The following is a 27,977-nucleotide window of genomic DNA, read 5'->3' as shown; positions in this document are numbered from 1 at the left end:
GCAATTTGCATTTTCTGCTTTTTACTTTGTGTCAAGAATCTCAAGTATATTTTTATACAGAATATGCTATTTATTATTTCTTCCAGTAAAACAAATAAATAAATAAAAAACATGTACATATAAAACAAATACGTACTGAATGACGTAGGCACAGTAATATGCCTGTTTCTGTAGAGATCCTGTGCTCTCCATGCGGGGAAATATGGACCCAGAATTTATTAAGCCCTGAGCTGCTCCCGGTCACCAGCATGTCTAGACTCACATCTTTAAAAAGACACCCACAAACCCACACCCCCACACTCACACACTCACACACACTCACACACGCACACCCACACACACACTCATACACCCACACACTCACACTCACACACAAGCACACCCACACACACACTCATACACCCACACACCCCCACACTCACACACAAGCACACCCACACACACAATCATACACCCACACACAAACACACAAATAGACTCTCTGCAAGACCCATGTGCAGTGTAATTTTTTTTGTCCATAAATGAAACGGACATAAAAATATCCACAGTACAGTCAAACTGAAACACACAGACAGCCCTTCTGTGAGCCCAAAGAATATAAACACTCTGCAAGTGCTACAGCAGCAGGGTGTGATTTCACTTTTCCACAGAGAAGCAGCACACACCCATGTGCGTAAAAAGGGCGTGCACTCTGCTGCAGTGCATGACAGGTACAGTACAGAACCAGACAGGTAATCAGGAGGTTGCAGGTTTGAGTCTCAGGTTCAATGCTGTGCCTGTGAACCCATGCAGATGTTCAAACGGGATTCACCAGTGGCTTGGCAGCTGTGTACCTGGACAGAGTGTAAAACTGTGAGAGAGTACTGGACCTCACAGCTGTTCCGATCCACACATACTCACCTGCACTTCAGGTGTTCTGTCTCCTGTTATTTCATCCTGCCCCTCTTTACCTGCTCCTGCTCACTCTTTCATTCACACACTTTTTACACCACCTCCCTCTTCCTCTGGTTCACTCTCCTTCGTAACCCGAGCCGGGGTTCTGCAGGCTCAGTAGAACCCGAGCCGGTTCTGTGGTCTCAGTAGAACCCGAGCCGGGGTTCTGTGGTCTCAGTAGAACCCGAGCCGGGGTTCTGCGGGCTCAGTAGAACCCGAGCCGGGGTTCTGCGGGCTCAGTAGAACCCGAGCCGGGGTTCTGTGGGCTCAGTAGAACCCGAGCCGGGGTTCTGTGGGCTCAGCAGAACCCGAGCCGCCTCCGGACCTCGGCCAGCAGCGGAGCGGCCAGATCTCGGGCCTGCTGGGCGCCGCGGGTCAGAACGCCCTCCAGATGACCCCTGTCCGCACGCAGCCGCGCGATCTCCGCCCGGATCGGCGCCACCTTGTGGACGACCGCGTCGGCGACGAGCAGCTTGTACTGCGCGGTGTCCATCCTGCGCGCGGAACGCACGGCCTCCTCCGCCGTCAGCCCCGACACCGCCGCATGGATCGCCACCAGGTTGGACACGCCCGGCCGCCGCTCGGGGTCAAAGGTCACCTCGGAGGTGAAGTCCGTCACCGCCTTGCGGAACTTGAGCACGATGTCGTCCGGCGAGTCCGTCAGGCGCACCGTGGCCAGCCGCTGGGGGTCAGACTTGGACATTTTGGAGGCGGGGTCCCGGAGAGATTTAACCCTGCGAGAGGCACCTGGGAGCGGGAGAGAGAGAGGGACAGAGAGAGAGAGAGAGAGAGGTTTATCGCCATGGTGACGATGACAGACAGCGATGGGCGTGGTTTATTGCCATAGTGACACTGACGGGCAGGGAAGGGCGTGGTTTATCACCATGGGGATAATGACGGACAGGGAAGGGCGTGGTTTATCACCATGGGGATAATGACGGACAGGGAAGGGCGTGGTTTATCACCATGGTGATAATGACGGACAGCGAAGGGCGTGGTTCTGACTCACTGAGCAGGGCTTGGGGGATGGGGAACAGCTCTCCATACTGGTTGTTGAAGATTCGGGCCACGTCTTGGGCCAGCTCCAGGTGCTGCACCTGGTCCTCCCCCACAGGGACATGAGTCGACCTGTAGACCATTAGAACCAGAAACAGATCAAAACCTGCGCAAGACTAGAACCAGAACCATGACAGAACCCCTGTATGATACCGGAGCATTGAGTGATCTCAGCTGTACAGGTGCAGTGATTTTACAGTAAAATACAGGTGTACTGAGTGATCTCAGCTGTACAGGTGCAGTGATTTTACAGTAAAATACAGGTGTACTGAGTGATCTCAGCTGTACAGGTGCAGTGATTTTACAGTAAAATACTGGTGCAGTGATTTTACAGTAAAATACAGGTGTACTGAGTGATCTCACCTGTACAAGAGGATATCAGCTGCCTGGAGGACTGGGTATGTGAACAATCCCACGCTGCCCTCTTTCTTGTCTTTACTTTTCATCTAATTAATGATAATTAGCACAATAAATTAATCTTTTCACAGGATTTGTCATTACACTTACTGTATCTATGTAAAAATTGCAGACCTCTATCAAGTAGTCATCGCTAGACAATTGTCATGAGTAAATTATTGTCAAAAATCAACATTGATATGAATGATCAAAAACAAAATCTTAGACCACCAAGGCTCTAATGATAACTCATTATGTGTTATTTAGCCCCCCCCCCCATCACACAGCTGAGATTTAGGCAGTGTCCCGTCACACAGCTGAGATTTAGGCAGTGCCCCGTCACAGGGCTGAGGGTTAGGGTTAAGGTAAGACGACCGGAACCCCAAACGCTCACCTTCCACTGCGGCAAGTGCCGGAGGCGGGGCATGCTGGTCAAACAGCCCAGGATCCAGGAGAGCTCGGCATGTTCCGATACCTGCGGAGAGAAACGTCCAGGTAACCGCTGTGTGTGTGTGTGTATGAGTGTGTGTGTGTGTGCGTGTGTATAAGTGTGTTTAGACGCGAGTGGACGGAGTGTGGCACAGTGGGTAAGGAACTGGGCTTGTAACCGAAAGGTCGCCGGTTCGATTCCCGGGTAAGGACACTGCCGTTGTACCCTTGAGCAAGGTACTTAACCTGCATTGCTTCAGTATATATATCCAGCTGTATAAATGGATACAATGTAAAATGCTATGTAAAAAGTTGTGTAAGTCGCTCTGGATAAGAGCGTCTGCTAAATGCCAGTAATGTAATGTAATGTAATGAGTGTGTGTGTGTAAGTGTATGAGTGAGTGTGTGTGTATAAGTGTGTTTAGACGCGAGTGTGTGTGTGTAAGTGTATGAGTGAGTGTGTGTGTGTTTGTGTATGTGTGTATATAAGCGTGTATGAGTGAGTGTGTGTGTATAAGTGTGTTTAGACGCGAGTGTGTGTGTATAAGTGTGTGTGAGTGAGTGAGTGAGTGAGTGTGTGTGTGTATAAGCGTGTATGAGTGAGTGTGTGTGTGTTTGTGTATGTGTGTGTATAAGCGTGTATGAGTGAGTGTGTGTTTGTTTGTGTATGTGTGTGTATAAGCGTGTATGAGTGAGTGAGTGAGTGCGCGCTCTGCGTTCACTGGCCTGTGACTGCTGGAATATGATGGAGTGGGCGGGGCTAATGCCGCAGGCCAGCAGACTGGCGGCCATGTCCAGGATGTTCTCTCTGAGCAGGGCGGGGTCCTGAGGGACGGTGATGGCGTGCAGATCCACGATGCTGTACAGCACCGAGCTGAAGCTGCCCTGCAGCCCCACCCAGCTCTCCAGAGCGCCCAGGTAATTCCCCAGGTGAGGCACACCTGTGGGCTGTATCCCAGAGAAGACCCGCCCCCCACAACTCACCTGTGCACAATACAGGGGGAGGGGCATTAGACTGACAGGCTTCTGACCAATGAGACACACACATCACTCTGACCCCACAGTAGCAGAGTTAAGGCCTGCCCCCTTCAGCGACAGCATGTTTAACTCTGTACTGTAGCAGTGGGGCTAACAGGGGTCAGCAAACAGTCTGTTCTCAGACATGACACGGAAAGATGAGAAGCAGGAAACACTGTAAAGAGGGCAGATAAGCTGGGCCCATTTGCTTCTGCTCCCTGCAAGGGGACGAGCGCCACCAATGATTCAGAGCGAGAGACTCAACCTGCGGGCTCTCACACAAACACAACCTAAATCCAGCCGCAGATAGCACAGTACAGCACACTCTGACACACGGGGTGGGGGGGAGCAGATAGCACAGTACAGCACACTCTGACACACGGGGTGGGGGGAGCAGATAGCACAGTACAGCACACTCTGACACACGGGGTGGGGGGGAGCAGATAGCACAGTACAGCACACTCTGACACACGGGGTGGGGGGAGCAGATAGCACAGTACAGCACACTCTGACACACGGGGTGGGGGGAGCAGATAGCACAGTACAGCACACTCTGACACACGGGGTGGGGGGAGCAGATAGCACAGTACAGCACACTCTGACACACGGGGTGGGGGGGAGCAGATAGCACAGTACAGCACACTCTGACACACGGGGTGGGGGGGGAGAGAGCAGTCGTTCCAATAACCTTTGGAATGCGCTTATTGTACGTCACTTTGGATAAAACTTAATGTAATGTAATAAGAGAGAGAGGGATGGAGAGAAAGACAGAGAAAGAGAGGGAGAGAGAGACAGAGAAAGAGAGGGAAGGAGAGAGTCCGAGAGAATGAAAGAGGCAGAAATGGAGAACCGGAAGGAGTGAAAGATACAGGGAGAGAGAAAGAGAAATAGAGAATGCAAGGAAGGGAAAGGGGACAGTGAGACAGGGAAGGTGAGAGAGAGAGGGAGGGAGGCAGAAAAGAGAGAGAGGCAGAGTGGAGACACAGAAGGGTCAGCATCAGCACAGATCCGGTCAGCACCAGTGGAAAGACCCGGTCACTGCCTCCACAATAAGACCAGCGCCCCACATTACATTCATTTGGCAGACGCTTTTATCCAAAGCGACGTACAAAAGTGCATTTTCATGATCGTAGACAACTGCTGAACACGGGTTCAGTAAGGTACAATTACTTATTTTGTACATTTTTGTACCACTGCACGAACCGCACAAAACTGCTTTCCACCGCAGCCATAAACCCTTTTCTCTCCGCATTCCCATTACCACACGTCTGCCACGTGTGCGGACTCCCAGAATGCATCTGTTCTCTCCCGCAGTGACCAGGCGCTCCGACTCACCACGACAAGCCCGTTAAAAACGAACAACTCGCTCGGCCTACGACTGCCTAACTGAGAAAGGCAACGCGCCGAAGGGTTCGGACCGTCAGCTTCATCGTTCAGAACGCAGCGGCTGAAACGGGGACCAGTAAGGATGCTAATCAAAGTGTGTGGCACACAGCGCGCACCTGCACTCTCACATGCACATGCACTCCACCTCCACTCCACCTGTCCAGTGCATGAGTCTGGATCCGCCCTCAAAATAACCACTGGAGGAACGTGTGAGCATCTCTTTCCATCTTTTTTTCAGAACAAACCCTGAAAAATTTAAACTGGGGAAAAAATTCCCGACTCCGAAGCTATAGGCCCATTACATCTGCCATGATTTCCTCACCAAATATTACATTCATATTTACAGGCATTTTAAGTCTAAAAGACCATAAAGAAACTGCAGAAACGCACACAGTACCATCAGAGACCCACACCACCCACCTCCCTCTGAGGAGAAAATTGACCTGCATGTGTATGTTTATGTGTATTAATATGAATATAATGTTCTGTTGGGCTAGCCATGCTTACCCTATTAAAGCAGGGATCAGGCTGAAGAATCGCAAATCTGCTATTCTTTTCTTAAACAGGATAGACTACTCTCCTCCTCCACATACAGAGAGGGGGAGAGGGAGGGAGAGAGAGAGAGAGGGAGAGAGACAGAGAGGGAAAGTGTGTGAGCGTGTGTGTGTGTGTGTTGGGAGTGTGTGTGTATGTGTGTGTGTGTTGGTGTGTGCAGAGGGGGTGTGTATGTATGTGTGTGTTGGGAGTGTGTGTGTATGTGTGTGCAGTGTGTGTGTATGTGTGTGTGTGTGTTGGGAGAGTGTGTGTGTGTGTATGTGTGCGTGTGTGTGTGTGTGTGTGTATGTATATGTGTGTTGAGAGTGTGTGTGTGTGTGTGTGTGTGTGTGTGTGTGTGCAGTGTGTGATTAAAGCCCCAGTCGACAGCTCTGACAGGTGAGATTTATGGGGTTCCTGTGGGCGTCACACAGTGCAGAAAGCCGCACGAGCTGGAACCCCAACGCACAGCGGGGTCCTCTCCCCCCCCCCCCCATCTGTCTGATTAACAATCCCAGAGTAACAGCACAACCGCCAAAAACTCCCTTCCAAAAATAACAGCCCTAAAACTGCTTCCTCACACACACACACACACACACTCTCACTCATACACACACTCACTCACTCACACACTCACACACTCACACACTCACACACTCATACACTCATACACACACACACTCACTCACTCATATACACACATACACACACACTCACTCACTACACACACACACACACACTCACACTCACACACTCACTCATACACACACACACACACACAGCCACAGGATATTAAAGTTTATTTCTGAAATGCACCGTACATTGCCGTCAAATACACTGATTTCCATTTCCATGGTTACTCAGTACCTTTCCATAGCATAAAAGGGACAGACTTTGCTCTTCCCCAACAATTCCACACGCAATATTTATTTGTCTTAAAATACAAAATTACAAAAAGCTAGTCCATTGGACACAAATTAAAGATGCATTGATCTCCAGTGCAAACAAGCAAACTTTTCCGTGTTCAGGGGGATTGCACTGCACTCTTCGCTGGGTCAATAAATTAAGAGCCGTTTGTGTTCCAAACACGGTGGTTTAAGAGGAGGGCAGTAATAGAGGCAAAATTAAAATTGTGCACAAGCTGAAATAAAAAGCACACTTCATAAATTAGTCTGTACATAATTACAGCTGCAATGCTCAGACTAACCCTTATATATAATAATAATAATATATAATAACCGTTTCCAAAAACACACTCACCCTGAACAGCCCCGTTATTTCCTCCTGGCTCAGGGTTTGGATATTTGGGTTAACACAGATCAAGACGCGGTACTGGATTATGTGGAACGTGCTCATTAAAAGACATAAGGCTTTTTGTCCCGACTCCAGTCGACATTAAACGATCACGCGTAGCGTTTAGACTGCACCATTACAACGGACCGGACTTGGTACAAAAGCAGTGCTCTTATAGAAATACTTTAAAAGATGTGTGTTTGTGTGTGTGCGTGCACGCATGTGTGAGCATACATGTATTAATGTCCCGTTTCACATTCAGACCAAGAGAACTGTTTAAAGTAAGAGGAAAATTATGAACTGCTTCCAGCCATTAACTGATTAAATAAAACCAGAGTACAGGTTTGATCGTTTCCTCTCCCACAAGGCATCAGGTTCCTGGCGGTTTAAGCTGACCCGAGAGAATATGATTGGCCAGTGGCCAATAAAGTCCACAACCCCCGACACAAGACGACGGACATCACCAATAATGTCTTCAGATTATTCTTTAGGGGATTGAGAAAATGAAAAAATCATTGTACAGCACATTTATGCTAAAGAACCTGCAGACACTTATCAGCGTTTTGACTGACAAGTTTATACTGACAGATCCGGAATGCATAACAACAATCACAAGCCTTTAGAATGTAATTTATTTGCTGTCCATAAATCATTTTAGTGGCTCCACATTAATATTTTCATAGTAAATGTGCCGGCCCAGAGTGACTTAAACATGGCTTACACAGCACACTTTCTCCATTTGCACATCCAGTTTATGGTGGAAGTTCAGGCTAAGTGCTCCCTACCTGGGAATCAAACAGATGACTCTGGTCAACGGTCCAGCTCCTGAGCCATGGCGTCACATGCCTGATTGTTTATTCTGGAAATGATTGGCTGCCCAAGCCTGTCATGAAGGCTCGAGATGATTGGCTGAAGGCCAGGCTGTTTGTAGCTTATTGGATGAGGGCAAGGTGTAGTCTCTCCCTCTAACCTTCTCGCCCTCTCTCTCTCTCTCTCTCTCTCTCACTTCACTGCTGTGGACCCTGCCTGTGCAATGCACACATCTTTGCCAAATTAAAATAAATGGAACCCAATGTACTTCAGTTCTGACATTGTTCCTTCAAGTGTCACCTCCTCAAACTCCATCCCACCGCCTCCACAGACATTAACCTTAACAGAGCACAGGTGGGCTGCACAGGTGGGCTCACAGGTGGGGGAAGTGTAGCACAGTGGGTAAGGAACTAGACTTGTAACCCAAAGGTCGCAGGTTCACTGCTGGGTCAGAACGCCTGTACCCTTAGCAAGTATAACCTGCATTGCTTCAGCAATATCCAGCTGTATAAATGGATACAATGTAAATGTCTTTTCAAGGTTGACATCAGCCTGGATAAGAGCGTCTCAATGCTGTAATGCATGATGTATGAATATCCTGAGACCCCCGCAGCTTTAACAGTGACTCAGCGCCACAGCATAAGTGTGCAATAGCAGCTATAAGCCAGCCTACCTAATTTACTGTAAGACAAGTAGCCTACCTTTCAGTGACCACCAGCTGGTTCTCTCCCATGAACCAAATCCATTCTGGTATTATAATAATAAAAATAATAATAACGACCACAACATGAAAAACACGTACTAAATTCTGAGCACCTGGTAATTTTTTATCCAAAATGAGAGAGCATTCTGCAACAGAACACTCAATTTCTGGCTGAGCTGCTGATTTGATCACAACTAAAACGTCCGTCTTCAGAATGCACAATACAGATTAGAAACAGGCAGAACTGTTCAACTTGGAATTCACTCGCCCGGTTAGTCCACATGGTTAGTAACACTGTGCACAATACACGCTGTAGTATACTGTCAGTGATATAATACAGGAAATGCTAGCTAAGCTGTAAGTCTCTCCGGAAAAGTGCGTCTCAGTAAAACGTCAAATAATGCCATATGCACGGGACCTAACAAAGAGCCTACTTTGGCATTTTTGTACGCTGAAAACTTGTTTTTCGACAGATACGGTCACCACAGCTGGAGCAGCAAACGAGCTGCATTCAGTTAGTTTCTTGAGGGGGACAGATAGTAATACTACATGATTCCTAGAGCAACCCGGTAATTGATAGTGATTGTAGTCAGGTATAACTAGTAAGTCAGACATAACTAATGCGGCAACCGTATCGATCTATCTTCTCTTCCATCCATTTACTCTTAGCTAGCAAGCTAACGCAGTTAAATTTTCATTCGATGCGATGCTACACAGGTAGCTAACATTAACTAGCGAACCTGGCTCAAAAATCAAGCCAAGGACAACTGAATGCGACGATAAAAAAGCAACGATTTTTTCGCTTTAACATACCTTACCATTCGTAAGGTAGGCTACTTGAAACCAACACAAACAGTAAAATCATACGCAGGAAGCCTTATTTTAATTAAAACGGAAAATGAACAGTCAGCACAATTTGCCTAACATTTGCCAGAATTGTTTGGTAGCCTGCTCCGGCTCGAAGCTAACATTGTTTCTCATTTCAACCAGTGTTGCGGCTATTACTATCCTGCAACAGTAAACATCGTGCACGCATATTTACTCACTTTATTTTCTGTGTCTTTCCCTTCGGTACATAAACTTTTAGTCGCTGTACATCTTTGAATGGAGCCTAAAAGCCGTTTCATGCTTGTCCTCACGGGCAGCGCCATCTTAGTTTACAGTTTTCACCATAGAGCGTACATACATATGCATGTCTATGGTTTACGCAAAGTGCAGCACACGCAGCTACGGAAAAACAGCAGGGCCATGTGGTCTTCTTAGCGCTTTTTAATTATCAAACTTGTTCTGATTTGTAGAAGAGGGGTGAACTTTACGAAAAAATTTTTGAATAAATTAAGCGTGAGGCACCTCTGTGGAAATGTTATGTTATGTTGTAAATGTTCTTGGGGAGTAATGAACTTTTGGCTGCGTTTCACTAGGACGATTTTTAATGAACATTCTATTTAGTTCGCCAACCAAGCAGTTTTAATAAAAATGGATACGACTTAAACGGAGTGAGTCATTTTTGTTAGTGGCGAACTACCTTTTCAGTCTGTTTAGGTAACGGTCGCCGTCTTGAACGCACGTCCGGCATTCACTAATCAAAGGGTTCAATCCACAACGATACTTTTCCGCTCTTATATATTTATTTTTTTCAATCAGATATGATTCCAGGAGGAGTCCGTTTCAGTGATTGTCGAGTATGTCACTGTATCTGTATAGTATTATGTTCCAATGTAGATGTTATGGAGAGAGAACAGTACAGTTGGGTAGTTGTATGCACATGCGTGTGTGTGGTTTGTGTATGTTTCTGTATGAACTGATGAGAGAGAGAAAGAGAGAGTGCATGCATGCACAGTGTGTAGTGTCAAGTAAATAATTAAATTGTATTCTTTATTATTGTGTCGTACATGAATTGAACGTGCATGCTCACACACGGACACACACAAGCTCTGTCTCTCTCTACACCTCTCATTTATTTTATTTTTTGGGTACTGCATTGGAATGGGATTATAAAGTCATAATAAAGGCGACAAATAGCAATAACAGACAACAAATAATTTCACAACTCTCGCTCTTTTTCCTTTCTTTTCCCATTGACAGTCCATATCAATCCACATCTGCTCATAATCCCCCTCCATCTGGTAGTATTTGGGCAGATATCATTCCATATTCATCATAATTTCCCGGGGCAGCGAGCTCCTGTAGCATGGGAACCTTCCCCACACTCTCGGGACTGGCAGCAGTATGCAGCGCGTCCCTGATCAGTGATGGCCGTTCGCTACGCTGCTCTAACCGCTGTGTTCTGGCTGTGGTCTCCTGCCCCCCCACAGCAGCACCACTCGGTCCTGTCCTCTTCGTTCCCCCAGGCTCACCGTGAGCTCACACTTTCTATTCCCCGTCCCTCCCCTCAGCACCTCTGCAGGTAAAACGGTGGTGTTTTGAGTCTCATAGCAACCGACCAGATGGCCACAGCCATCACAGACGTGCCTTCAATTCCGTGCGCATCCCTGCATTTATTACCACTGGAAATCAGCCTAATTCTGCATGCACTTGTCTTTTTTGCATTTTTATATATTTCAACAGAATTCTGCATGGAGGATTTCTGTAGGATGCTTGTGCCATATAATGTAGTATTACTGGCTAAGAAGGGCCCATAATTCACTTTCAAAGAGTGCAGTAGACAATATGACGTCATAAAACATTTTGGACCTGATTTTAATGGGAACATCTATTTTATATAATTTTCTTTTGATTGCATAGAAAGCTCTGCTGTTAATGCTTTCCTTGCCTGACCAAAGTTCCCAGCGGTACTGATTTTTGGTCCAAGGTAATCATAATGTAATGTGTTTTCAATGGCGGAGTTGCTTTAAGAACACACATTATAGGGAAGTCCACTTTCCTGAGATCGTTGTTTTTTTTTTTTTTTTGAAAGATCATAATTTCTGTCTTTTTAAAATGAACTGCCAGTGCCAGGCTCTGACAGTATTGTTCTAGCAGATCCAGATACGGCCACAGCCGTTGTACCGCGGGTGACAGCAACACCAACTCATCTCCAGAGCAGAAAAAAACTGCTGTGTTGTTGAGGGTGAAGCCAGGGGCTACAGATAGTTATAGCAACTTTGCTAATTCATGAGAATAAATACTGAACAATGAAACCTCCCAAACTGAAACTGCCTCACTACACACAGACCTTGATGGCAAACAGGATCAAATGCTTTCTCAGAATCATGCAAAAAAAGTTTTTGCTTTGTTGAACATGCAGATTTATTAATGTGTATTGTACATAAGTGTGATTGGTGGCCTTGTTGATTTACCCTAAAGCCAATTTCACTCTTACTCAAGATATTGTATGTGGTAAGGAAGGCCTGTGCTCATTCCTATAGAGCTGATTGTTTAGTTAAATTCAGATTTGCTATTAGGAGTCTGTAGGACTGGTTCAGTTTGAATAACTTTCTGGGCTCTGCCAGTGTGTTGTGTGAATGTCCAGTTCTTTCTTGCATGGTCTGTGGTCTGATAGTGAACACACTAATAAAGGAGGGGTCTGTGTCAGTGATGTCATAGTCTAATACTAGGCCTGATAGCTGAGCAGTGACTGAACCATCCTTAAGACTCAGCTGGGATGCTGCCATTAAGCAGGTACAGGCCTAGGGCTCAACAGGCACACTCCAACACACTCCCAGTCCTGTTTAAAACACTCTCAGGTTTGTTTCTCTCTGTGATGATGGGGATGAGGTACAGAGAGCGATTCTGGAATATGTGGTTGTCTCGATACACTCCAGGTCAGCACCAGTTCTGCCATTAGAACCTCCACACAGCAGAACTCTTCCCTGGTTCTGGAGACGGATGAGTTCACTGTAACAGAGAGAACTCTGGGAGGACCAAACACCACACAAATGAAAAAGTCGTTGTCATAATAAATAGCACCTGTACTGAGCGTTAGCCAAATGTGTGTTGGTCCTTTTAAAACCGGGTTATTTGAGATGTTACCTTCTCTATATCCAGTCCAGCAGAGGCCCTGCTGTATCTCACATGTCCATGCCTGTGCGCTGGCAGTGAAGTTTCTCCATAGCTGGAGGGACAGTGAGTATCCATGTCTGCATGACACCATGTTCCAATTAACACTCCAATGTCCCGGCTTCTAATGCTTTCCAGAGAGTCTGGATTTGTGCGTTTGGGTCCAAGGGGTAGAGGAGTTCAAACCCTGGATAGGCCAGGAGCTGATTGAAAATGCTCAGCAAATGCATCTAGCCATTTATTAGTAATGGAGAGCTCTGAAATCATATTTATAAGACTGCATGCATGATTAACCTCAGTACCTATCTGAAAATCCGGAAGATTAGTAGCATCCGTTTCCGTTTCTCTCCCGTGTCTGAGCTGTCGGAGGAGCCCTGTGTCATGGGTCACCTCCACACAGGTGGGCAGGTGGGCGGGGCCATCCTGGGAGGGGCTCTGTTTGCAGGAGTTCTCTTGGGCGGAGCCAGTCTGGGCAAGACAAAATTCAGCGTTTTGATTAGGAGATTATTTTGCTGTTGCTGTGGCAGAATTTCCAATCTCTCACTCCCCCTCTCTCCCCCCTCACCCCCATCCCCCTCTCCTGCTCCTCTTTCTTTCTCTCTCTCTGTCTCTCTCAGTACTTTACAGGAGATTAGTATCTCATTACATCATTGTAACAAACCCAAAACATATTGTTGCTTTTCACTGGCCATTTAATCTATAGGCAGTCTGAGTCAAATGAGCTCTTTAGTGCTGACTGCCAGTGCCCTCTTAGTGATACTGTATGTTCACTGTGTGTTGATATAGACAGTGAAATATACAAAAGCAAAGAATAGCAATATCAGGGGAAATGTAGGCATGCTGTAAGCTGTATGTATTCTGTTGCACTAGGTATCACATTCCAGTCTTTTCCTGGGGTGGGATTCTGTTTCATGGTCCATAAGCAACAAGAGGTTTGAATTACTCCACTCCTGGGGGGAAAAAAACACCAGTTTATTAATATCTAATCATATGCTCTAGTTGCTGCTCACTTTACATCAGTATGTGCCCCTGTATGAGCAATCAAGCAGTTTGAAGGGGAGCCAAAATATTCAGATAGTTCTGTGGAGAGTGGAGCAGCATATGTCAACGTTGGACTGGTTAAGCCACAACCAGAATTCAGAATATAAACCAGAACAGGCCCGGTTCAGACCAGTTCACTCTGTTAAGGAGACGGTCTGGTCACACACGTCCAACTGTGACAGCAAACGTGTGATTGCGAGACGATTGAAAGACACACCCTGAGTTCATCGTTTTGATTTTAATGGTCGCAAATACAGATAGGGGGATGCTTTGTATAGGTCTCCCTCTAGTGAAAAGACATAGGAATTACATGAAGGCGAGTTAATGACAAATTGTTTAGGACAGAAACAATTTAGTTGAATGAACAAAGCAAACTAGCCCTGACATGAGAGAAAGCGAGCGAGGGGACGAATACGTGAAAGTCGACCGCACTTCACGGGTGAATAAATAATACGCAGCACTTAAGGAAATTATATGCATTATATTTTTGTACAGTGTGCGCCGAACGACGGTATTAGATATCAAAAGAAGCACGTGAGGTTTTTGGATAGTCCCTTTCTTTTTATGACAGAGCAGCACATCTTCATGAAAGCGTTCTTCAGTTTTTAGAATAGACTAATGAACCTCAAAAATTATTCGAGGCTGGAGCTGTTGAAAACCGTGCTGGGTTGCCACGGGAAACAGACAGTGTGCGTAAATCTGCTCGTGCCATCTGGAAAAAATTCTCCGGGTGACTTTGGTTCTGTTTTATGTTTTTGTATTCGTATTTTAGAGGATCGGTTTCTGTGTGTAGGCCTATTCGTTTACCTAAGACTTGGTCCATGAGTAGGATTATGCAGGATTGAGAGCTTATTCTAAACAAACAATACTTTTAAAGGTTGAGTTCAGTAATGGTAACAGTAATGGTTTTACGAGGAATTTTAAGTCTTCATTTTCTATTGAAACCAGGCCTCTGCTGTAGGCTGTGCGTGTGTTCATGTACGCGTGTGTGCCTGCGTGTGTGTTCGTGTATGTGTGCATGTGCCTGTGTGTGTGTTTGTGTGTGCATGTGCCTGTGCGTGTTTGTGTGTGTGTGCATATGCGTTTGTGTGTGCATGTGCCTGTGCGTGTTTGTGTGTGTGTGCATATGCGTTTGTGTGTGCATGTGCCTGTGGGTGTGTTTGTGTGTGTGCATATGCGTGTGTGTGTTTGTGTGTGTCTGTTTGTCTTCAGACAGTGATTACATCACACCCTCCAACCAGACCTCTCTGTTCAGCGAGGGAGAATTGAGGTCATTGTCACACCACACTGAACCTTGAAGACATTTACTGGTTAGAGAGATGGAGGGGGCGTGGGGGGCGGCGGGGGAGAGCTGAAGTCATGGTCATACGCATTTAAAGTCTCTCCACACTGAAGCTCACAGACCTGCCCGTGCAGCTCTAAGGGAAGCCGTGCTTCTGACCGCTCAGGAACGTCGACCCCCGAAGGCCCTCGTCCGAGAGGACTGACAGCACTTTCGCTTTCTCTGTGGCCCTCTGGGAGCCCTGGAGGCCAGCACAGGAACAGAGCAGAAGCACCTCACTGTGGGTGAAACAGGGCCTTAGTGCATTTATTGCCTTGTTGAAACTCCCTGAAGCACTAATCACCAGACCCAGGTAAGTGTAGCTGGCACCTGTTTCCCTGAAATATGGCTTACAAAGAGCGTAACTTACTGTCAGTGCCCAGGTCTGACAGAATTGCTCTAGGTATGACACACACACACTCTCTCTCTCTCTCTCTCTCTCTCTCTCACTCCCATCTCTGTGGACGTTATTGTTTCTGTGGCCACAGGAGTTGAAACAGGAAGTCAGCATGTCATGCTGTGGTTGGTTTTGATGTTGTATGTTTGTCACCGGTCGCAGTTGGGTGAGACTTCAGTCCAACGGCGGGAGGTGAAGGAGGTGAAGGAGGTGCCGGGAACACCAGGAGAGAGGCCCTGCTGAGACGGAGCGCATGGAAGGTGAGTTTCGTCCTCTGAAACACGGCTCCCCAAACCACCCCGCCCCTCCCCCCCGCGATGGGACCGGACTGGCTGGCAGGTGCGCGGAAGGACGCGACTCCGCGCTTTAGAAACGCCGCGAGAGTGAACGATGCAGTTAGCGAATTTGGGTGGCTTTGAAAGAACAAACATCACGCGCAAAAAAAAAAAAAAAAAAAAACCAAATCACCACCGGGGCTTCGGTTCAACATGGAGATTAACAGCAGCAAAGAGACTGGCTGTCGCAGAACTGCGCTAGCGGCAGTAGCTGCAGTAGCCGGAGTAGCTTCAAAGCAGCAGTAACTGCTGTGGCTGCGTGTGATGCGGTTGCCTTTCTGCTGCGCTAAACTCGCGCTGTGGACATGGAAACTTCCACCTCGGGCGCAAGCAGACCCACGCACCGGCGCTGGAGGCGGACTGGAGGCAGAAGATGCTATCTCACATTAAAGCCTGACGCGGTCTGTCACGGTCTGGCACGTTACCGTTTTAGCGTCTTACAAAACAAAGTACATGAGTGCACTTCTTAGATAAATGAGAATGGCAGTAAGCACAGAAAGTGGACATCTATTACAGTCAGCAACAGAGCAAGCAGAGAGCAGAGGGGTGTGAAAGCAATTTGTGTGACAACCTATCTGTAAAAGGAGCTGAATTAAATAAACATTTTTATTAAATTCTACTGTCTACTGTTGAGATCAAAACGCAGAGACCAGAGAAGAGCAGCTGGAACCCTTCTCGCAAAAAGTCTTCGCTTTATCGTTAGGTATGGTACTGTGTAAGGACCACACAATTCAAATCAAATTACTACCAGTTAATTACTAATTAACAAATTCATTGAATGTGCTTCCATAGCAATGAATTGTGAAATGGTAGAACGGATATAAATCAGTTATGATTATGATCAATCTCAAGACAAGGGTTTGCCATCATCTGATATTCTATAACTTTGTTGTCTAAGCTGATTACATTTTCTTCTGAAAACCCATTGGCTGAAATTTTTTGTTTTTAAATGTTGTGAACGTACTGAAAATGACATTTAATTCCCAGTGTCACCACAGGTTAACAGTGGCCTCGCGTGTTCCTGCCAATCCGTGTGTATAATTACCCAGTGTCGGCCATTTTGGAGTTACATAGATATCTTAGTTATCCCACTTCCTGCTTCACTTACCTGTTGCGGGTCTAAAGATGTGCACTGACTCGTTCAAATGTTATTTCCACATTACTAGCAGAGCCATACACATAATTAGGTTTGTATTTGGGTATTAGGCTATATTCTGTTTTTTTTTTTTTTTTTTAAATGTATTTTTTAAAAAACCTGAATCTAATCTAAGATGTCTTTCTCGTAGAAAACATTTTGAACCTTCAGTGAATAGTTTGAAGCAACAGCAAAAATGGGGTGAGTTCTTTCTTGGTTTTATACATTTTTTGTCATGTGCAGTTTTTACAAAATTCTAGCTCACTACAGACAACCTCCAGTAACCACCACGTAAACATAAAAGCCCGTTCCCCTCTCAACCCCAAACCCTCGGACCACACCCTCACTGTGAAGGAGCAGTAATGCACAGAACTCAGAATACGAAGGTAATGTGGGGTACACTCACTCCTCATTACTCACGGGCACGCAGGTCACTTTTACACCATGCCTAACAACCCTAACTCAGCCCAAAAGCAAATATGCAGGTCTCGCTCTGTCTGTTTCTCTTTCTCTCCCTCTGTCTGTCTGGGTTTCTCTCTCTCTGTCTGTCTGGGTTTCTCTCTCTCTGTCTCCCTCTGTCTGTCTGGGTTTCTCTCTCTCTGTCTGTCTTGGTTTCTCTCTCTCTGTCTCCCTCTGTCTGTCTCCCTTTCTCTGCCTCTGTCTGTCTCGGTTTCTCTCTCTCTTCATCTTTGTCTGTCTCTCTCTCTTTCTGTCTCTGTCTCTCTCTGTCTGTCTCTGTTCCTTAGCTCCGGTGTGGTGACCTTTGACCTCTGAACCCTGCCCCTTGTGTTGCAGGAGCAATAGTGAGGGAGGCAGGCTGTACCGGAAGATGTCCCTCCCGGCCCGTTTTGGGTCACTGAGGAAGTCCCCAAAACCAACAAACACAACCCCAAGGGCACCAGCACCCGATCCCCCAGAACTTCGCGGAAAACCCCCTGCATTGCCCCCCAAACCCCCTGTCCTTCTCCCCAAACCCTCCCCACTGCACCCCAACCCCCCAGAACTCACTGCAGAACCTCCCAAACTCATCCCCAAACCTTCCCCACTCAACCCCAAACCCTCTGATCACACCCTCGAACCTTTGGAGCTCACTTCCAATCCACCAGAACTCACCCCTGAACCCAGCACCAGAATGCTGCTCAGCAAAGGGCACGCCACCGCCATCTTGAAGGTAAGGACCGGCTCTGCTCACCTGAGTGGGAACACTGGCGACCTGAGGGCTACTGCTGATTAGAAACGTCCTTTCAGTCCGCCACAACCTGCCATCGCTTTTGGATGAAGCCATTCTAGCTGTCCTATTTCAGTGGTGTATTCTGCCCCAGGGGCTGATGGGAGTTGTATTTCTCCTGCTCTGTGTCAGGGGTGTGAGCACTTCCGCTCTGATGAGACGCTGTGTGATGTCACGCTGGAGTCGGGGGACGGCAGCGAGACGCTCCCTGTGCATCGCGTCATCATGGCCTCAGCCAGCGGATACTTCAAAGCAGCGTTCACAGGTAAGTCTTCCTCAGCGTCCTGTATCGCAGGTACGTCTTCCTCAGCGTCCTGTATCACAGGTACAGTCAAGGTGTAGAACATACATACATGCCCACGCACATGTACACACACACACACACATGTACACACACACACGCACATACCCACACACACACACGCACAGACACAGACGTGCACACACACGTACACACACACACGCACACACACATGACCACACACAGACACACACGCACACACACACGCACAGACACACACACATACACATACACATACACCTATAAATGTTTTTGTTGAATGTAATCAGTCAGAAAAGGCCCTGACCCCTCTCTCTCTCTTTCTGATTGACAGGTGAGATGAAAGGGGAGAGTGTGGTGAAGCTGCAGGGGGTGAGTGGGCGGGGCCTGAGGACCATGGTTGACTTTGTGTACACGGGCGGGCTCAGGCTGGACATGGACTCGCTGCAGGACACGCTGGAGGCTGCCCGATACCTGCAGGTGCAGCCTGTGCTGCAGCTCTGCAACCAGCTGCTCAGCAGCGAGGTGAGGGCGGGGCCTGGGGAGGAACCAGGGGCGGTGCTGGGGAGGGGCGGGGCCTGGGGGCGGAGTCATAGAGGGGCAGAACCAGGGGTGGAGCCTGGGGCAGAGCATGGGAGGGGCTGAGAGGGGCGGAGCCTGGGGCAGAGCATGGGAGGGGCTGAGAGGGGCGGAGCCTGGGGCAGAGCTGGGGAGGGGCTGAGAGGGGCGGAGCCTGGGGCAGAGCTGGGGAGGGGCGGAGCCTGGGGCAGAGCATGGGAGGGGCGGAGAGGGGCGGAGCCTGGGGCAGAGCATGGGAGGGGCAGAGAGGGGTGAGCCTAGTGGCGGAGCTAGGGAGGGGCAGGGCCTGGGGCAGAGGGGTGGATCTGGGGAGGGGTGGGACTGGGGGTGGAGCCGGGGAGGGGTGGGACTGGGGGTGGAGCCAGGGAGGGGTGGGACTGGGGTCGAAGCCAGGGAGGGGTGGAGGAAGGTCAGCGCACGTGAGTTTCTCTTATGCAATACTTCGTGAGTGTGTCTGTCGTGTGTTGTGCCTGTGCTGCGTGTGTGTGTGTGCTGTGGTGTGTGTGTGCCTGTGTGCGTGCGTGGTGTGCGTGTGTGTGTGTGGTGTGCTGTGTGCTGTGTGTGTGTGTGCCTGTGTGTGGTGGTGTGTGTGTGTGCCTGTGTGTGTGTGTGCTGTGGTGGGTGTGTGTGTGTGTGTGGTGCGTGTGTGTGTGTGCGCGTGTGCGTGCCTGTGTGTGTGTGTGCGTGTGTGCGTGCGTGCATGCGTGCGTGCGTGCCTGTGTGCGTGTGCGTGTGTGCGTGCGCGTGTGCGTGCGTGTGTGGGTGTGTGTGCGTGCGTGTGTGGGTGTGTGTGCGTGCGTGCAGCTCACTGTAGATAACTGTGTGGAGGTGGGGTCCGTCGCTGTGGAGCTGCAGCTGGAGGAGGTGCTGGGGCGGGTGCAGGAGTTCGTCTGCGCAAACTTCTCTGCGCTGGTGCAGAGTGGGCGGCACCTGCAGCTGTCTGCGGCCTGCCTGAGCCACGCCCTCTCCAGCGACTCCCTCTGGGGCTTCACGGAGGTGGAGCTGTACCGCGTGGCGCGTGATTGGCTGGACCGGGACCCCGCGGGGCGGGGGGCGCACACGCACGCCCTGATGAGCCGCGTGCGCTTCCCGCTCATGGCGCCCGCGGACCTGCTGCGCATCTCGCAGGAGGACGCCGGTCTCCGCGGCGACCCCGCCTGCGCGCAGCTGCTGCTGGAGGCCTCCTCCTATCAGACGCTGCCGTTCCTGCAGCCGGCGCTGCAGAGCGAGCGCACGCGCCTGCGCTCGGACTCCGCCCACCTGCTGCTGCTGGGCGGGGTCACGCACCGCCACCTGGCCGTGTCCCGCCAGCTCTGTTACTACGACGACGGGGCGGAGGTGTGGCGGGCCCTGCGGCCGCTGGACGAGCCGCGGTACCAGCACGGCGTGGCGGTCCTGGGGGGCTTCCTGTTCGTGGTGGGGGGGCAGGGGCAGTACGACAGCAAGGGAGCCACGGCGACGGACAGCGCGTACCGCTACGACCCGCGCGGGGACCGCTGGCTGCAGCTGGCGCCGCTCGGCGAGAAGCGCACCTTCTTCCACCTCAGCGTGCTGGGGGGGCGGCTCTACGCTGCGGGGGGCAGGAACGCCAGCGGCGAGCTCGGTGAGAGGCCGCACGCCGTCGGCACGGCAACACGCCGTCCTCACGCTGACCTGTGGGCGGGGCTCTGGCTCTGGGGTTAATTACAGCTGTGTTTATAATAATAATAATAATAATCATAATAATAATAATAATACATTTATGGAAAGGAGCAGTTGCTTGTGCTTCCAGCTCAGTGCAGTGCGCTGTTTGTTCACACAGACACTGTGCAGCTCAGTGCAGTGCGCTGTTTGTTCACACAGACTCTGTGGAGCTCAGTGCAGTGCGCTGTGTTCACACAGACTGTGCAGCTCTGCAGTACGCTGTTTGTTCACACAGACACTGTGCAGCTCAGTGCAGTGCGCTGTTTGTTCACACAGACACTGTGCAGCTCAGTGCAGTGCGCTGTTTGTTCACACAGACACTGTGCAGCTCAGTGCAGTGCGCTGTTTGTTCACACAGACACTGTGGAGCTTGTGCTTCCTGCTCAGTGCAGTGCGCTGTTTGTTCACACAGACTCTGTGGAGCGATATGACTTCAGCAGGAACGAGTGGACGTTCGTGTCCCCGATGGCCGAGCCAGTCTACGGACACGCGGGGGCCGTTCACCAGCAGCTGATGTACATCTCTGGTGAGCCCCCCCCCCCTGTGTCTAAGAGACAGAAGCTTTTCTTCACACTGTGTCCCAAAATCTGTAAAAGCTGCCAATAAATGTAGCAATAGCTGAAAAATTGTGGAAATTCTGCATGTAAATGTAGGGGGAGGTTCATTTAAAACCCCAAAACACCGCTTCAGTGAGAGTCCTCAAGGAGATTATCCAAAGTCTCCATGTGGCCACAAAGCAGGTGCAAGTGTTTCTCTTTAATACGCAGTTTATAAAATTGACCATTTCTGCCAGGAAGAGCCTACACTTCCCCTCAGGGCTGCTGGGTTAGGCTGCAGGTAGCAGCGCGGGGTCGGTGGGGGGGTAGGGGGTGGCGGGGCGGGGGGGGGGTGCGTGGTGTAATGTGGTGAAGGCGCGAAGCCGCCTCTCTTTGCAGATGCGGTCAGCGCTGTCACACCGGTGCTGTGTGTGAGTGGGCAGGTCAGCAGGGGGGCGGGGCTGCTGATAACCGTGTACTCATAGAGGAGATTCACAGGCTTCTCACCACTTCCTGTTTGCTCGGGACACGCTAACCTCTGTGAGAACGTTTGGGGAGAACGCGGAGGGTAACAGTCCTTTCTCTCACAGACTGTTAAATACGTAATAATGAAGTGGGCAAAAACTCACAACAACTCACGCTGCTGATGAATGGTACGGCCCTTCTGGACGTGGCTGTGGGGTGGCTGTGGTCGTCAGGGTTACGCTCTCAGGTTGTGTGTGCCTACTGTGGACCTGCGGTAGGAACACTTCCCAGACCAAGAGCTGGACCATGCGTCCGCATCATTAGCACACAGAGAGTAGAAACAGGTCAAAATAACCACCAGAATCTGTAAAACCGCAGGGTAAAAAGCAGTGTAGCATAGACAGAGGCAGAGGAGGTTTGACCTCCTGGCGGGACATAGCTGGGGCTCCCTTGAGTAAGCAGCAAACGGTGATCCGTACAGTAAAATACAGCGTCTCCGGTTTGCTATGCATCTCAAACATTTCAGTCCACACCATCCAAGAGACTGCACTTAGAGTTAAATATCAAGGTCCTCGCCCAGGGGGAACCAATCACAGGTCCAGCTCTGGAGAGTGTTTGGGAGTGCTTGGTCTCCTGTGGAGCAGATATTCACAACAGGCCAACTCAAATTAGGGGATAAATATACTTTATACATACTCCCTACCAATGAAGCTGTATCATGTCCATCAGTCCCCCTCTTATGAATATTATTGATGGGCTTTAATGGAGGACATTACTGTGGCAGTTATTAGCCGGTACTGCACTGCACTGGAACCCAGAAACTCCCGTTACCGACGGCAACCCCCCGTGGGTACAGGAGGCCTGAGAGAGCCCAGGCGCTGGGTATCTGGTGTGTTTGGAGTATCTGTGGTTCTGACGCCTTCCCCCCGTGTGGTTTCGCTCGCAGGGGGGATCACGCAGGACACCTTCCGGAAGGATCTGTGGCGCTACGACGCGGCGCAGGACGAGTGGCGGCGGTGCGCGGACATGGCGGCGGCGCGGGGGCTGCACTGCATGAGCGCGGCGGGGGGGCGGCTGTACGCGCTGGGCGGGAACGCCCCGGTGGGGGAGGGCGACTACGCCGACGTGCTGAGCGTGGAGGCCTACAGCCCCGCGGCGGACCAGTGGACGGCCGCCGCCCCGATGGCGCTGGGCCAGAGCGACGCGGGCGTGGCCTGGTTCGGCGGGCTCCTGTACGTGGCGGGCGGGTACCAGTGGCGCGGGCGCTGCATGGTGGACGCGGTGCAGCGCTACGACCCCGAGCGCGACGCCTGGGACGAGGCCTTCGGCGTGCCCGAGCCCGTGGGCGGAGCCCGCATCTGCGCCATGCCCCTCCCCCCGACCCACAGCCCCCTGCAGAGCCACGCCCACCACTACCCCCTGGACATGCCCTCTGGCTGAGGGGCGGCACGGGTCAGGGGGGCGGCTGGGCGGGTTTGGCTGGACCCAGGCTGGTTTGGAGAGAAATTAAATCCCTAAGAACAGGAGAGGAGCAGACTGGCCAGTAAAGCATCAGTGACCACACCCTCTTCATATGGGACCCACTGCTGGTTGTGCTTCAGTGTTATTTTCCCCTTGTTTTTTAAAAACATTTTTATAAATAATTAATAAACAAAACTATGCCAAAATATCATTATATCATAGTTTGGATTTGTTTGGTCCTGCTTAAAGAAATTGACTATTTAAAAATAAATTGAGGTATTTTTCATTTTCTCCTTATCTTTCATCTTAAACTTCTCTGCCTCATAAGTTCTAAACTCCTCCCCCTTCTCCATAGCTCTAAAACCCCTCCTCCTCACACCAAAGCTCTAAACTCCTCCCCTTATTCCAGAGCCCCTAACTCCTCCTCACAATCCAGATCCACAGGCTCCTCCCCCTCAGTGTAAAGCTGCCCACATACAGAGACAGAGGAAGGTCTGAGTCATGCTTCCTGGTCATGTGACCTACAGAAAGCAGAGTGCATTTCACACACCGCACGCATACAGAGCCACTCAACCAGGTAAAACACAAACTGATGCGCACACACACACACACGTACACACACACGCACACGCACACACAAACACACACACAAACACGCACACACATGTACACAAACACACACAGTCACTCAGCCAGGTCAAACACAAACTAACGCGCGCACACGTACACAAACACACACACACACGTACACAAACACACGCACACGTACACAAACACACACACATAAGGACACACACAAACATATACACCGATTAGCTCAAATATGATGAATAAATACAGTGTACTTTTATTGTATTGTTTGCAAATTATTAACGCTGCAGAGATGGAGTGAATATTTTTGGAGCTTTATAGAGAAACATTCTGTGTTTATTGTAACGGTACATTTTCGGCAGCCTTTAAACAGCTGTGCTGATTGACAGGTGGAGGCCCCACCCCTCCAGGAGTACGGTCCAATTGTCCCACAGTGTGGGTGTGTCCGTGGGGGCGAGAAGTGCCCCGCCTCTCTCTGAGTGGGGGGAGTGGGGGGGGGGAGGATCCAGGAGGAGGTGTGGCCTGTGGAATGGATAAAGACATGATGTCATCGCTCTGTGCTGGGATGGACCTATGAGCAATAAAGAGAGGAGGCAGAGAGCGAGGCTTCGAATGCGAAACCCAAATGAATGCAAACAGCTGCATTTTACACAGAATACACCCTGCTGCTTCGGCTGCTTCGGCTGCTTTGGCTGCATTCAAAATTCAACCGTCCTCACGCTCATGTCATTCAATAAGCTGACTAAATGTGGTGTGACTCAAATCGCTCGATACTGTTCTCCCTTTTGAAGTTGTTCTAACCACTTTCAGCGCCACTGTTTTTCCAGCACGCCAAGCTAACGTCAAAATTCAGGTCCTCTTACCTACTATCCACTACTTCAGGTACTGCCCGTCAGTGGTGCACTCCCCCCTGCCACCTCGCTGAAGCCCTCCAGGGCCAGACCGGGGGGGTCCCCACCAGGGGGCGGTGTGGTGCGGGCGGGGCTGGACCGGGAGCGGCTGTCGCCACGGTCACCGTGGTCGCCAGGCGACGAGCCTATCCCTGACGCTGGCGGGGGGGCGGAGAAGGGGTCCGCGGAGGGGGAGGGCGGGGCCAGGGCGAAGTAGAGGCCGGGCAGGCGGATGTCGAGGATGAGGCCGTGCTTGATGAAGAGCCGCTGGTTGAGGGCGTAGAGCTTGTCGGCGATGTCGCTGCCCAGCAGGACGGAGAACAGGTGCGCCAGGTAGCGGTCCCCCGCCAACAGCGCCTGCAGCCGCCGCCGCGGCCACGTCACATAGCGACAGTCCGTCTCCGCCGTCAGCGTCACCTGGCCCAGGAGCAGGAGGTCAACACAGGGGTCACGGGAGGTCAAAGGTCAATACACACAAAAGTGATGAACGTGTTAAAAGCTCACATCGCCCCTCTGTGATTATAGCACACAGCACAGTATGGGCATTACTGCCACAACAGGCACTTCTACAAGGAGCACATTCACTAATGATAAACTGCCAGTGGTATTCATAACTCCTCATCCTCCCTCTCTCTCTCCCCATCTCTTTCCCTCTCTACCTCTCTCTCTCTCTCCCTCTCTCCCTCCCCATCTCTTTCCCTCTCTACCCCTCTCTCTCTCTGTCCCTCCCTCTCTCTCTCTCTCTCTCTCTTACCTGATACTTCCCCTCCTCCATAGGCCTCAGGGACTCCCACTCAGGTGAATCCAGGAACTGAAAGGGGAAAATGTACTGAACAAACTGGCCGTCCAGAGACGCTCGAACCCTGAGAGGGAGGGGGGGGGAGGAAGGGAGAGGAGAGGGGGGAGGGGGGAGGGGGGGGAGAGGGGGAATGAGAGAGAGAGAGGGGGATAGAGGGAGGGGGGAGAGAGAGAGAGAAGGAGATCAGGTGTAGAATTTAGTTGTATTGTACTTGGGTAGTTAAGGTAGTTTTCATTGATCTCAGTGAGTTCTCAATGAAAGTAAACTAGCTGCACACAGAGTTCTTACAGCGTATGACTGCATGTGAAGAGGTCTAGAGTCTAAAGAGAGATTGTAGTTGCCAGGATACCAAGCCACCTGAGAGGCAGAATCTCATTCTCGTTGGGGTCTTCTGGGGGCCAAATGAGAGGGAAGGGGGGGGGGGGGTCTATTGAGCCAATTAACCTGCACGATGATTAGAAGGCCATATTTAGCTTTTCTAAAAACCTTTTTTTTTTTTAAAGATAACTTTAATTATCATACTAAATCAGGACAGTGGTTCTCCCAGCTCTCCCAGGCCTGTGGTCCATAACCCTGCTGCCTGGCTGCAGACCTGAGGCAGAAGAAGCTCAGGGTGGAATCGCTGCTTTCGCACAGATGTTCATTATTTTAATGAGGAGTTTCATATGTTTATAGTCAAAATTCAGTTTGGGGCAGATTAGATACCTCAAACCCATTGTTTAAAATACATTTAAAACCAATTTTACAAGAGTATAAGGTAATTTCTCTCTTTAAGGACAAGATTACTTGCAAGGAAACACGGGCGCATGCTTTACAGAAGTATTTTTTTCAGAACATGTGATGTGTAACTGATCGACCTCTCCCCAACTGCCTCGTCTTCACACTGATGAAGGGCTTTCCGTTTGCGTCCTTTCCGTGGAGCTAAGGAAGCAAGGAAAGGATGCGAGGAGGTGAAATAAGTGATTGGACAGAGCCCCAGACCCAGCTGAATCCTGGGAATGCTCCCGCTGCCCGTGGGCTGTGGGGCTGCTGGGTACGGTCGGCGCTGCAGCGGTCCGGACACGATCGCGGACCTGCGAACGGCCCTCCCTGAGGACAGAACGCCTGCAGAGCTCCTGGTACCTTCAAGCCCCCAGAGCAGAGCGAGGGCGGGGCGGACTCACCTCCCCGACAGCAGGAAGGAGAGCTGGTCGATGGGCGTGGTCCCTTCCTGCGCGTAGTCCTGCTCCTCGCCGAGCGCCCAGACGCGGCCGCCGCAGGCCTGGGTCAGCCGGCGGAACGCGGCGGGGGGGGCCCCCAGGGGCCGGAACACGGCCCGGTACAGAGCGCCCAGCTCCCCCCCCGGCAGGGCGTCCCAGCGCAGCCGCAGCAGCAGGCCCCCCAGCCGCAGCAAACACAGCGCCCCCAGCAGGACGCCCCATGCCAGCACGCCCGCCGCGCACACGGACAGCCAGCCCCACAGGGCCTGGCACAGGAAGGCCAGCAGCAGGCAGCTGACCGTGTACACCGCCCCAAATGCCCCGCTGCCCCCCATGTACCCCAGCGCGAGCAGGACGCTCCCCAGCTGGTACAGCCCGTCCTCCGTCCCGTCAGCCCAGTCCTGGCGGGGCGGGGGCCCCCGAACCAGGCCCCACAGCAGAGAGGAGTTCCCCTCCCACATGCTCGCAACCCCCCCCCTATAAAACTATATCCATAAATATAAACAGCAGAGCCTCCAGTTTTAAGAACAGAAGTGTGTTCATGCGCGCGGACGCCAGCAGAAACCTGCAGAAGTGAAACGTGCCCTCCCTTCAACCTCCTCCCAACCTCTCAGTGGAAACGAAAACACCCCGTCAGAAACGCCCGGAAGAGGCGAGTCCACTTCCCAAAAAGACAGAAAGTGAAACCGCTTCATCTAAAAAAAGACAGAGTTATGCACAAGAAAGAGTCCATGGTTATTCCTCCAAGCTGTTCTGTCAAATTTACTAAATCAATTCTGAGGTTAAATGAAAAATGTGGAAATAAAAATTTCTGTTTCTTAAAGCGTTCTAAGAGTTTTCACCGAAGCAAGGAGCTGAAATGGACGTCTTCAGGCAGAGTCAGACTTTCAGTGCCGAAACTCTCTCTCCCCCTCCCTCGCTCTCTTCTCTTCGACCCCCCTCCCTAATCTTGCAGAGGGGTTTAGGAATCTCATGTCAAAATGTTTATGAGAGAGGGAGAGGGTTAGAGAGAGAGGGAGAATGATAGAGGGAGCGAGGGAGAGGGTTAGAGAGAGAGGGATGACCATGTTTGGAGCTGAAACTGAAGGAGGGGGGCATGCTGACAGAAAGCAGACGTGCCACAGCAGTTGGGGAGCAGGGGTGGGGAACCCTGATCTGCTCTCAGGGGCGCACCCAGGAGCCCCCACAGCTTCAGCCGGGACACACGGTGAGACCACACCCACATCCTACAGAGCCACCTCTGACCCCCGACCCCCGACCCTGACCCCCGACCAGACATCACAGACATGGGGAGGGCAGAAATAGGACGGCATTTAGAGATGTGAAGTCTAGATGGCAGGTCAGGTGTCAGACACCCCCACACACACACACACAGATACACACACACACACACCCCCACACACACACACACACACACAGATACACACACACACACACACACCCCCACACAGACACACACACACACCCCCACACAGATACAC

At 50.5% G+C, this 27,977-nt stretch overlaps 3 protein-coding genes across 5 annotated transcripts; 1 reads left to right on the top strand and 2 right to left on the bottom strand.

Annotated features, from left to right (window-relative positions):
* Positions 1-49: 49 nt before the first annotated feature.
* On the bottom strand, positions 50-9,768 carry wars2 (tryptophanyl tRNA synthetase 2, mitochondrial). Its single transcript, XM_064329747.1, has 6 exons — positions 9,604-9,768; positions 3,541-3,798; positions 2,780-2,860; positions 2,353-2,435; positions 1,943-2,061; positions 50-1,680 (listed from the first exon to the last, which is right to left on the bottom strand). The coding sequence occupies exons 1-6, from the start codon at positions 9,706-9,708 to the stop codon at positions 1,232-1,234; spliced, it is 1,095 nt and encodes a 364-aa protein (XP_064185817.1). The 5' UTR covers positions 9,709-9,768; the 3' UTR covers positions 50-1,231.
* A 5,184-nt stretch (positions 9,769-14,952) lies between these two features.
* Positions 14,953-23,288, top strand: LOC135251883 (kelch-like protein 9). Of its 2 annotated transcripts, XM_064329745.1 has the most exons (9): positions 14,953-15,231; positions 15,478-15,575; positions 16,937-16,986; positions 17,581-17,956; positions 18,146-18,278; positions 18,628-18,818; positions 19,677-20,475; positions 20,968-21,081; positions 22,503-23,288. In XM_064329745.1, the coding sequence occupies exons 3-9, from the start codon at positions 16,982-16,984 to the stop codon at positions 22,994-22,996; spliced, it is 2,112 nt and encodes a 703-aa protein (XP_064185815.1). In that variant the 5' UTR covers positions 14,953-15,231; positions 15,478-15,575; positions 16,937-16,981; the 3' UTR covers positions 22,997-23,288. The 2 variants fall into 2 exon arrangements, with proteins under 2 accessions (XP_064185815.1, XP_064185814.1); XM_064329744.1 differs by lacking the exon at positions 14,953-15,231 and having other exon boundaries at positions 15,395-15,575.
* Positions 23,289-24,036: 748 nt separating this feature from the next.
* LOC135251882 (popeye domain-containing 2-like) lies at positions 24,037-27,635 on the bottom strand. 2 transcript variants are annotated; one of them, XM_064329743.1, is made up of 5 exons: positions 27,339-27,635; positions 26,461-27,191; positions 25,253-25,361; positions 24,472-24,915; positions 24,037-24,130 (listed from the first exon to the last, which is right to left on the bottom strand). In XM_064329743.1, exons 2-4 carry the CDS (start codon positions 26,955-26,957, stop codon positions 24,487-24,489), a joined length of 1,035 nt encoding a protein of 344 aa, XP_064185813.1. In that variant the 5' UTR covers positions 26,958-27,191; positions 27,339-27,635; the 3' UTR covers positions 24,037-24,130; positions 24,472-24,486. The 2 variants fall into 2 exon arrangements, with proteins under 2 accessions (XP_064185813.1, XP_064185812.1); XM_064329742.1 differs by having other exon boundaries at positions 26,461-27,635.
* Positions 27,636-27,977: the final 342 nt, after the last annotated feature.

The sequence above is a fragment of the Anguilla rostrata genome, chromosome 3 (genome assembly GCF_018555375.3).
Source record: "Anguilla rostrata isolate EN2019 chromosome 3, ASM1855537v3, whole genome shotgun sequence".
NCBI lineage: Eukaryota > Metazoa > Chordata > Actinopteri > Anguilliformes > Anguillidae > Anguilla > Anguilla rostrata.
The sequence above is the reverse complement of the archived record's forward strand: the minus strand, read 5'-3'. Positions and strand labels throughout refer to the sequence as shown.

Bases quoted from the DNA above. Each gene is read 5' to 3' on its own strand.
- wars2 (XM_064329747.1), bottom strand. From the start codon at position 9,708: ATGGCGCTGCCCGTGAGGACAAGCATGAAACGGCTTTTAGGCTCCATT. The intron at 3,799-9,603 runs GTGAGTAAATAT...TATTGTGCACAG, and splicing joins GGAAAGACACAGAAAATAAA to GTGAGTTGTGGGGGGCGGGT. The intron at 1,681-1,942 runs GTGAGTCAGAAC...TCCCGCTCCCAG, and splicing joins CATCCCCCAAGCCCTGCTCA to GTGCCTCTCGCAGGGTTAAA.
- LOC135251883 (XM_064329745.1), top strand. The intron at 17,957-18,145 runs GTAAGGACCGGC...GCTCTGTGTCAG, and splicing joins ACGCCACCGCCATCTTGAAG to GGGTGTGAGCACTTCCGCTC. The intron at 18,819-19,676 runs GTGAGGGCGGGG...GCGTGCGTGCAG, and splicing joins ACCAGCTGCTCAGCAGCGAG to CTCACTGTAGATAACTGTGT.
- LOC135251882 (XM_064329742.1), bottom strand. From the start codon at position 26,957: ATGTGGGAGGGGAACTCCTCTCTGCTGTGGGGCCTGGTTCGGGGGCCC. The intron at 25,362-26,460 runs GTGAGTCCGCCC...CCTCCCTCTCAG, and splicing joins TCCTTCCTGCTGTCGGGGAG to GGTTCGAGCGTCTCTGGACG. The intron at 24,916-25,252 runs GTAAGAGAGAGA...CTCCTGGGCCAG, and splicing joins TGGAGGAGGGGAAGTATCAG to GTGACGCTGACGGCGGAGAC.